We start from the raw sequence: 11,207 nt of genomic DNA on the forward strand, positions 1-11,207 counted from the left end.
CAGGAGGACTGGATTCTTTTCTGCAAACCCCCTCACACCGATTTTTAATCTCCCACTTTATTCACTGCTTTCAGGAGCTTATGACAAAGGATTTAAATTTACCACCTACTTTCATGCGTTGTCTGTACTCAACATGAGGCCAGTCTAAACAAAATGTGCTTACACAAGGCTGCATTAAAACCAATTAATCTGGAGAATTTTAATCTGGCTGTGAACAACAGTACACAACTAAAAATCACATTTAATGCTGCAGGTTAAACACCAAATATAGCCAAAAACAGCCCCTGGTTTTTCAGTGGAAGCCCATTATTGCCAGGAAATAACCCGTTTAGTAAGTTTTATAATTTATAATTTATTAGCCAACTGGAATCACTGTTGACTCTTTTAAACAATGCGCATACATGTATGGAAGCTGTGCAAGAAACATGGACAAGGATATTCTCATTTTAGGAGACTTTATTTACAAAGAAAATTAGGTGATTCCCATTCTTCAGCGTCGATAGAACTCTGATGGATAAATATGTTCCAGCTGCCAACCTACGGGAAAGAACAAGAAAATGGGGGAAGTAAGCGATAAGATGACTTGCATATGCCAGGTTGTCAGAAAAGCAATTTCTGAGTAAACACCAGTGACGAGAAAATGTGACAACAACAATTCTGACCCGCTCCCACCTGATACAAATCGATGTCTGCAATAAACTGTCACATTAACTCGCTGAAGTGCGAGCTTATCTGCACAACATAGCAGCAATATGAACCCACATGACATTTGTTACTGTCACTCTCAGACATACAGGTAATTTATTTAAGATATGCCACAGCAGAAAAAGGCTAAAGAGGTGCAGTGAAGGACTGCGATCATCTGAGGTCACTATACAAACCGATGTCGAGGAAACTGCCACCCATCATCCTGACATTTTAACGAAAAGCAGATGGGGCTTGATAAAAAACGGCAGGTGTAATTACCTTGAAGGCTGAATTACAACACTGGGCCATTTTACTTCTTCAGGATCTGATGTCTGACGACAATAAAGGGGAATGCAAAGCCACTGCCGAAGAAAAGCACCATCATGCCCAGCAGGCGCCACTTGTTGTCCACAGAAAATGGCAGGTTCTGTAAAAAGACAAGACCATTACAATGTAGGCAACTGCTTAGAAAATGGAACATAGTTCACTGAACCACAATTACTACACCTGTGAATGATCAGAATTATAGACAAGACAAATAGAGCACCATAGTGCACCTTAATATCAGAAAGAAGCTACAGTTGGCCCTGATCTGTAATAAGTCTCTGTGTAAATAAAAAATGCAATGTTTTCTTTAATAGCCAAGACTAACATGCATTACAATATATATTCCTTACAATAAATATGTACATGTACACTTGTAAAACTGGAATTTTTTGGTCATTTGCACTTTTTAAATCACCAGAAATTTTGATAGATGCTTACTAGTATAGAGGGTGAACTCTTAGTTAAGCGCACCTCTCTTCCTCCCTCACTCCTCTGACCTTAGCAGGAGGCGGAAGCACAGCTTGTACAGGAATTGAGATTCCTGCTATGCGAATAGATCCGCAATTTAGTGTTTACGAGACTTTTAAGCCTCTCAATATACATTTCAGATTGGTTTCAAAGTTAAGCAAATTTACCAAAGTAGGCAGGTTACATAGCAAGCTAAAAGCCTTTACCGGTGTCGCCACAAACCGACTGGCATGGCTAATGCTAGCCAAAAGTTCGTAGTCCCTGTCATCAATTCTGTCTTTGCTGCCACACGTTTATATAATATGTTACCAGAAACTGGAGGTAACGTAGATGTAGAATATAAAATAACCAAAGCCCGGCTATTTTGGCTCGATATACAATCACGCTCTTGTCAACTGACAGGCATGACCTCCATGTACCGCTAGCTAACGTCAAGGCTGTACGTACACACAAGGCCTCATCACAAAATACCACCATTATGGTAAAACTGCTGCTGTCAGGAAGTGGTCTCACCTTTCCTGGTCCTTCAGCATAGTGTGAAGAACGAACAGCAGACGTTGCGAATCGCCTCACAGCTTGTCCGAGCATTGTGGAAGTCTCCCCTCTGATTCAGTACACTGTTAAAGAGTGCGACCTTCTTGTTTCAGCGGTGAGTCGTGGAGCGGCGCAAAGAATTGTGGGAAAAGACTCTGTGTATGGGAAATGTAGTTCAATTGTATCCGAAGCGACTATAGGTTTTTTTCCCCCCCATGATTATAATCCATTAGGTATAAAAAAGCAAGCAAGCAAGAAAAATATAAAAAAAGTTGTTTAGGCTATATTTGCCTTTGAGATCTTTCATCACAGGGAGAAAAACGTTTCACACTATGCTGTCTCATCCACAGACAGACAACGACATCGATTTGCGGTTTTTCAGTTATCATGGGATTTCAAATGTGAAGGAACCCATTCCTCTCAGAACGGCATACATTAACTAAAGTGGAGATATAATGGGTAAGGGTGGTTATGCTGCTCACGTTGTTTAGCACGTGTGATTGACACTGTTTCAGAGTCAGTTATTAAAAATAATCCATGTGTAGGTAAGGCAGCAGATGTCACTTTCTTTATTTGAAAGTATGGAGAGATAGTGATCTGGGGATTAAATTAACTTCAGTGTTTCAGTGCGTGTCCTTGCGGGCTTCATTGGAGTAAAAAAGTATTGGTTGATAAGCTATCTTCATTTTTCAGCATTTGTCACAAACATATCATTGCTAAGGAAATACTGAGACAGAGAGAGATAGAGAAGGAGCAGTCTTACTGAGAGCAGATGGTTCAGCCATCCCTATGCACTATTGCTGCAACCTTTTCACTGATTAATACTACAAACTGGGTTCTGCATTTTGAAGGATGTTTAATTCATTAATTTATGACGGCTGTTAATTTGGAAGATGAATATCAGCTTCACAGGTTTCAGTGTCATATGAAAGTTATCAAAGTGTAGAAACCTGAGCTAACACATATTGCAACCTCCACACTAGGTTATCTGTTATGTGTTTGCTTGCCTGCAGTACCTTCACTTATTTGCCATTTGCTACTCCTTTATTTGTCCTGTATTGTTCTGATGCATTAAATAAAATTTGAAAACCCAAACTCTCACTGCTGCATAGAGAGGTTACACACATTTTCGCTCTGATATGCACAGTCCTTGTTGGGCAAAAAAGTACACATTATATGTAAAGAAGGGCTTAGTTGGCTACCTTTGTAGTTCTGTTCCTCATTAAAGCAAAAGCATGGCAGTTGGTAGCAGGGACACACACACACACACACACACACACACACACACACACACGCACACCGTGTTCGTCGTGTCCTCAAAATACCACGGTCATTTTCATTCAACTCAACAATTAAGCATGAGTGTTCTTTCAGTGTTTCTTTCATTCCTTAAATGTGCTCTTAATTTAGCTTTTCTAATTATTTAACCAAGCTACTTAGTAAACTTCAGGGATCTCAGTCTGTCTACTTAGGAAGCATAAATCAGTGACAACAGGTGCACTGGATAGGCAACTATAACTCAACCTCCAAAAAGGGGATGGTTTTGCAGGTGGTGTCCACAGACCATTGCTCTCTTCTTATCCCTCCTGAATAATTTTTTTTCTAGTTTTGCTTTTTGCTGGAGTTCTCGTGACAAGAACTTCAGCAAAAAAGCACGAGATAACATCTGGACATGCAAAAAGCGTGAGATAACATCTGGGCATGCATCCTGATGAGACAGCGGATGTGTCCTGGAGGATCTAATCCCACATTTGGGTCCTTGACAGTCCTCAGCGTTATTTGATGATGTCGATAAAGTGATATACTCCCCTGAGGTTCGCAGTTGGATTCAGGCTGGCTAAGCCCGAGGGCCAGTCAATGCCTTTGACATCCAGAAACTGCCTAAATACTGTGTTCACATGAGTTCAGGAATTGTCCTGCACCAAGACACTGCACCAGCATATGTTTGTACTGGGTTTCTGAGGATTTTATCCCCATAAATAACATTAGTCAGGGTATCTTTAGCTAAGATGTGGAAGTCTGTGTAATGGGTATGCGTAAAGGCTATGCCTCCCCAGATCATACCTGTGTGTTCACCACAGTTTCTTCATACACTTTTATATCTGTCGGTTCTGGTGGTCTCTGACAAATGTCAGACAAACCGCACAATCTTGGGCTGTGGGCACAGGTTGCACTAAAGGCCTTTGGGCCCTCATGCCACTCTTATGCAGTATGTTTCTCACAGTTTAGTCACAAACAAGCGGACGACCCGCCCTCTTGGGGTCATTTTGTCAGACTCTGGCAGTGCTTCTCCTGTTTCTTCTCACACAGAGAAATGTTGCGAATCAGTTCACACTCTAATGGCATTGTACAAATCGTTGTGTAGTCTTTTTTTCAAATACTTATTATTAATAACTTAGAAAGCAAGGAAAATTGGAACATGGGGGAGCTGATGCTATTTTGTTTTTCAAATATAGGAAAGAAAAGAAATTATAACCGTAAATGGAAAAAATATGAACTTTTTCAAAAATCCATTATTCATTGTTATCAGCAGTACAACAATTTAAACACTACAAATTGTTTTTTCCTAGTGAGTTAAAAAGTAAAATCAATTTTTACTTGCTGAAGTTATTATTATCACACTGTTTACATATACCAACATAAAAATATATTTGCGTTATTTAAAAAAAAAAAGAAGATAAAATTTATATAAACAAAGTCAGATTCTAGGATAAGTGACATTATACACCCTAAAAAAATGCTCGTTTTAAAATGACCCAATTTGTAAACCAATGCTGGGTTGTTTGAACTTAACAGGGTTGGGTTACTGGTTTGACCCAGCACACTGGGTTAGGATAACTATCTAAAAATTGGGTTAATCTGACCAACGTTTAAAGTTGAGGTTACCAAAAATTGGGTTAAACTGACCAATGCCTAAAGTTGAGGTTAATAAAAATTAGGTTAAATTGACCAATGTTTAAAGTTGAGGTTGCCAAAAAATTGAAACTCAGAAGCCATCACAAGGGTTATATTACCATTAACGCTTGGGTTAAGATTTCTACTTACTATAAAATTCAGCATGTAAAAACTAGATTCAAAACAGATTTTCTCAAAAATTATTTTTATTGCCATATGATACAAAGAACATAGACAGCAAAATTCATACAAAATATATCAATGAAAGTAAAATGCAAGTATAAAAAAAGTATGTAATTCATTATATTATATACATTACTTCAAATCAGTCTTTGGTTTCAGCACATGTACATGTTAATACACATGAAGACATGCTATGTAAAGCCCTCTCTGTTGTTAGAGCAAATTACATGTAAAAACTTTTAACTTTAAAAAACTGATGAATTCATGTTTTTTTCAGTAGCAAGAGGGAATCTCCCTGTCAGATCATTTCATGCACCTTTATGAGCAACATTTTATGCTTCCATCATAGCTAAATGAGCCCTCATTCATTTGACCATATTTGATTCATGTCCTGGGATTCATCTATTCCTGGGATAGATGACAGTGTGAAGGAATTCCCAAACCTGGACGCATGACTTTGGGTAACCTGTATCAAAAACAAAAAGTCCTTTGAAGCAGCCATCAACAGACCTTAGATTGCTGCAAAAAGCAGAAACAAATCTATCTTCTAGTACCAGGCAAGATGAACATTTTCTTGGGGTTCCTTTGGTTTTGAATTCTTCTTCCTGATAGAACGAAGCCTTTTCCTGACATTGCGTAGACACTCCTACGAGTTCTGCAAGGGCTGAACCACACATCCTGAAATTTTTAAACAAAAGAAAAGGGTCAGTAAAGTAAGATTTAAAAGATTATTTGCAGTTGTTTGGTTAATGTCAAGTTGTCTGTAATCCTGGAGCGGTGAGCTCCAACACTATGCCTGACATTTGCTCAGAGAGGACAAATCAACAATGAAGCAGACCAGTCTTTGGTTTTGAATGCTTGCAGTTAATTGTTAGGAGATGGACTAAACCAAGATCAAGTATCGTGTTTCACACACTTTATACTGTAGCAAGGTTTTACAAACCTTTTTGCCAACTTCGCAATAGGTTTACAACAAATGTTATTATCCAAACATTTTTAACTGATCTGCTTTGTTTACATCACTCAACGCACACACTTTAGGAGTTGCCACTGGAATAATTTTACTTGGGCCAGCACAGCACAGTGTCTCTGACGTTCTGACCAAGAAGCCCAAATGTAGCCACACAAACCAACACCAAGAAAAAAAACCTTATAACTGATTTCGTTTATGTACAAGAAATACCCACTTTTCTCGTGTGTTTGTTCTATAGCGTGTCATTGCTTCTATCTGATGCAGTGGAAATATTTGGTAAACATTTCAAGAAATTATTGCCATCTCTTCTGTCAGCCCGCACACGTACCATCATTCTTGTCATTCGTGCATGGGCATATCAATAAAGTTGTTGCCGTGGTTCTTTTCATAAGCTTTTCTACTGAAGTGGAGCAAACATAAATAGAGATCCTTTCTCTTTTTTTTAAAGGAAGATAATTTAAAATGCAGCATTTCAAACAACTCAACAAACATCATCAAACACACAACCGTTTTCGTGGAGTCTGGATTGCAATCTGCCAGCTAAAGGTACAATGGTTGTATTTTCAAGGGGGAAAAAGTTGTTTAATGTGTGGTAACGTCACTCTCAGAGATAGAGCATTTGATAAAAATGGAAATTCAAAGCCTGTAATGTATTTTTTAAAAATTTCAAATCAGTCAGTGGCTCTGCACAGGATGAGTTGCTTAGGTTATTTGGCTATTTCGAGATTTTAAATGTCTTTAAAAAACAGATTTAACTAACTCGAATATCTGTTACTAATGGTTGTATGAAAATAGTGGCGTCTAAACTGGTTTAGTATAGTATAACACAATGTAATGTGGTAAAGCACACAGTAAAGGACTACGGTGGAGTGGTGGGAGGTGGTGGAAGGTGGTGTCCGCTGTCACTTTTAATTCTTCATTTGATAATGTCCTTCTGGTGATACTGTTAATTTCAGCTGCCAAATTACCTTTTATATTAGCTTTATACTGTCTAGAGGCTGGGAAGCAGCTCCTGTAAAACCTACTTGTGGGACAGAAAAGCTGCCTGAACTATTTTGCTACCTTCTTCTGCAGTTTGAGACTATAAACCTTTGTTCAAAAGGAATAAATTTAAACTTGCTATGCAAAGGGTGCATGTCAAGTAAAATTCTGTTAGATAACCACTGTAATTGTCTTGTGTAGGAAGTGTTTGGATTAAACTGTGGCTCACCAGCCTTTTTTTATTATTATCATTTTCAGAACTGAGTGCCGATTTAAAACATTAAGGTTTTTAATTAAAAATACAGCCTATTCATTCAAATCAGTTCCAAAGGCAATGCTGAGATGGGTGAAGACGGCGAGACTGGTTTACAGATGGACTTTCTAAGACATTGAAAGAAAAATAAAGAAAGTTTCTTTTCATCCATTTTTCACACAATGAAAGAAAGACAATTTAGACGAATTCTATGTATGAACCAATTTAATATTTTCCACATCTGACTGCCTGAAAACAATTTCTGAATGCAGACAGAAATTTATTACAGAAAGAGGAGACCAATGTTCTCTGTTATGAATGAGCAGGAAGAATTAATCATTCAACGTTGGGAATCTGACAATAGTGTCTTGCAAAATTAAATCTTTTGAGTTCGCTTACTTATTTGAAGACCACCTTGGGAAAACTTTCAAAATTGCTGTTTTGACCTTTTAAAGAAGTGACTGATGTAGTGCTTTAATTGTTAATAAATGTCTAATTTTCACTGTAAACCTTAGTATTTAATAAACAGGACTAAGATGGAGTTTCCTCCAAAATTTACCCCTGGCCTGATGTACCGGTGTAACTACTATTGTGTGTGATGCCTGTAATGTGTCACCCTCAGTAGATCATGTTTCAGACCAAAGTAAACGTTTCATTCCCGTGTTGACAGCTAATAAAATGCTGTTCTCTTGACAAGTCTTAGGATAGCTCTGACATTGTCTGCTATGATGCTGGATGTCACGGCAAGCTGGTTCCCATCGTCATGGCTGCCACATCCATCAGTGCAGGGTCATCACCTGGCCTGCTGTCACGTGTCTGCCCTCTCATTGTCAGCACAATCTGTTGCAAAGCAATAAAGGACTGGGAATCATCCCGGGGGCCGGGTGCACATCACAAACAATGTCATCACACCCAGCTATAAATATTGATGTTATTACATTGTCTACTTGTTGTATAAGGTTAGTGGCACAGTCCCGAAATCCATCCCTGCCTCGTGTTCTCAGGTTCATCCATCCCGGCGGTCCAGTGTTTGTTGTTTTTGTTGACTGTCTTAATTTCTTGCTATTGACTTTCCCCTAGCTTATAAGCAAAGCTGTTTTTTACCCAGAGTGCTCTGTCAATAGCCATGTGAGATCCTTAGTGTGAAAAAGAGCAGCTCAAACATACTGTTTACACAAATACTCAAAGCCGGCATCTTAAATAATAACTCACAATCTCATTTAAGTCGGCCAATTACTATCCCGTGAAACTGGGGCTTAGTCATATCAGTAAACAAACCTTTCATCAAATGTGTGCATGACTTTGCATGTTAATATAGTAGGCCATGTGACTAATTACAGTACATGGTAACATTATCACAAGCTTGATTTACAGAGTTATTACAGCCAGTGTGGAATATACTGTATATCAGCACGTCAGACAACTTCAGTTTATTTCTATAAGTAAATGCTTTTTGCAGTTATTAACCAATCTGCTACAATATATGATGAATAGCAGGCTAGCTGCCAGGGTAAACAGCATCTCTCTCCTTGTCTAGATTTGCAATAATGTTCCACAAAGGGGTGGAGAGGTAATGGATGCAGCTGACAAGAGCTGATTTGCACAATCATAGCGCTTTGTGGAAAGCGAAGGTTCAATTCTTATTTGGACTGAAGTACAATTTATTTCTGGCTTCATGTGCAGTGATGAAAGGGGACTTTATCAGGTGTTAATCTGTCTCAGTTTGATCTAGATGGCTTCATCTGCTGTTCCAGGGTCTGAAAGGAATGACGGATTGCACACAACTGTGCAACCTCCCTTCATTTCATTTGCTCTGCTGTTTATTTTCCTAAATTTATGCCTCGCTTCGTCTGTTTTGGGGTTTCAGGGAGTCCTGGGATTTCAGTCAAAAGTGTAGGTGGGAATCCTACATGTTTACAGGAAATGCACAGGCACACTCATCCACGCAGGCTGCAAAGCGCACAGATGTACACAGAAGCTCACATTGCCTCCAGCTAGCTCACTACTGTATGGGAGTTTATAGCATGCACATAAAAGCATGATTTGTCATGAATCTTTAAAGTGGATTTAGAGGAAACTGCACAGCTGACCTAAACCTCTTGGGATGAGCAACCTGTGCCCCCTGTATATTCAGACCTTTTTAAATAACAAGCATCCTTACTTAGATTTATGTTCATGCAACACTGCTGTTCCTCTAAATCATGTATATCATGTTTGCACTCCAGTTCCACAAAAAGGGAAAAAAAAAATCACTGAGAGTGTAGCATAGTGTCAGTCAAACATCTGAGTAGAAGAGGGTGCTGACCTGCTTTGGTTTTAACAAAATTAACAACAGAGGAACAACAATGAGGCAACCCTCAAAATAGGAATGGTTTTATAGGAGGGAGCCACTGACACTTTTCCCTCATCTTTTCTGCCTGTTTTTTCACTAGTGTTGCATTTGGCTGGGGTCAGTGCCACTAGTGATCGCATGTGGTGATACTTGGTCCTACAGACATTGCACAAGTACAGTAGTTCTCCTTCAGGATGGCAAATCAATGTGTGCTGTTGTCAGAAGATTTAGACTTTAGACTGTGCTGTGTCTCCCAGCACAGTCTAAAGTGCACAAGCATATTCCTGCAGCTACTTGTGGAGAGCTGGATAAGAAGGTCCATAACCCCTTAGCAGGAGCTGCTCCTTTGTGCAAGGAAGAACAGGATGAGCACTGCCAGAGGTACAAAATGACCTCGAGCAGGCCACACAGGTGTGAATGTCTCTGACCAAACAATAGAAATAGACTTCATGAGGGTGGCTTGAGGACCCAGCATCCTCTAGTCTGCCCTGTAGTCATTGCAGAGCACTGTGGAGACTGATTGGGATTTGCCATAGAATGCCAGGATTAGCAGGGCCACCACTGGCACCCTGTGCTTCTCACAGGCCTATAACATAGATCAGGGTGAGTGATGGTCTGTGGAGGCATATCCATGGAGGGACACAGGGCAGTTCCTGGAACTGGCCCCCACGCTCGCCTGACCGAAATCGAATAGATTATCTCTGGGACATTATGTGTCGGTCCATCCAACATCATCAGGTTGCACCTCAGACTGTCCGGGAGCTCAGTGATTCCCTAGCCCAGATCTGGGAGGCATTCATACAGCATGTAGGAGTCATTCAAACCACTGAGTATCTTTTGGAGCTAATGCAATGAAATTTCAGCAAAATAGACTAGCCTGAGGCATCATTTTTTCACTTTAATTTTCAGGATGTCTTTGAATTAAGCCCTCTGTAGGTTGATCATTTTATTTCCCATCCAAAAATGTGGCATCCTTTCATTCCTCTGAGGTGTGATGTGTTTCCAAGGTTTTCCAATAATTGTTTTAAGGTTACCACTAACAAAAAAGGGGTAATTCCTGCATAAATAATAATACTAAGCACACAACCATTTACTAAAAATGTGCGCCCATATTAGAAAACATATGTAATATAGGAATGCATAGTAATACAAAAACTACATGCCCTGTTATTATCTACATATGTTAAATGTTCCTAACTAATCTAAAGAATTGCTCACACTGAAAGATGGCTGGTGGAGCCGCAACAGCCAGAATGCAGTCCTTTCTTGATTGATTGATATTATTTAATTACACATCCATCAACCATCAGTTGTTGGTTATTTATTCCTGAAAAATGTCTATAAAACTCTAAGAATGAATATTTATTACATTTTTTAAAAAGCTCCTTCATTTGGAACATTAAGAACAAACTACCAGCCTTTTTTCAAAAATGTGTCTTCCTTTTATATTATTTGTCCTTAACATTGCATTATTTTTAGAATAAATGTGTGCTTTCACAGTAATATAAAGAATTATTCTCTTGAATTCCAAACAAAGCAAAGTGGGAAAAAATCCTGACAAGGTCACTTATTCA

At 39.1% G+C, this 11,207-nt stretch overlaps 1 protein-coding gene across 1 annotated transcript; it reads right to left on the reverse strand.

Annotated features, from left to right (window-relative positions):
* Positions 1-438: 438 nt before the first annotated feature.
* LOC102303731 (cytochrome c oxidase subunit 7C, mitochondrial) lies at positions 439-2,172 on the reverse strand. The gene is made up of 3 exons (XM_005922878.2): positions 1,996-2,172; positions 967-1,114; positions 439-537 (listed from the first exon to the last, which is right to left on the reverse strand). Exons 1-2 carry the CDS (start codon positions 2,068-2,070, stop codon positions 998-1,000), a joined length of 192 nt encoding a protein of 63 aa, XP_005922940.1. The 5' UTR covers positions 2,071-2,172; the 3' UTR covers positions 439-537; positions 967-997.
* Positions 2,173-11,207: the final 9,035 nt, after the last annotated feature.

This window comes from Haplochromis burtoni, unplaced genomic scaffold (genome assembly GCF_018398535.1).
Source record: "Haplochromis burtoni strain Fernald_Lab_line unplaced genomic scaffold, NCSU_Asbu1 Contig_63, whole genome shotgun sequence".
Lineage (NCBI taxonomy): Eukaryota > Metazoa > Chordata > Actinopteri > Cichliformes > Cichlidae > Haplochromis > Haplochromis burtoni.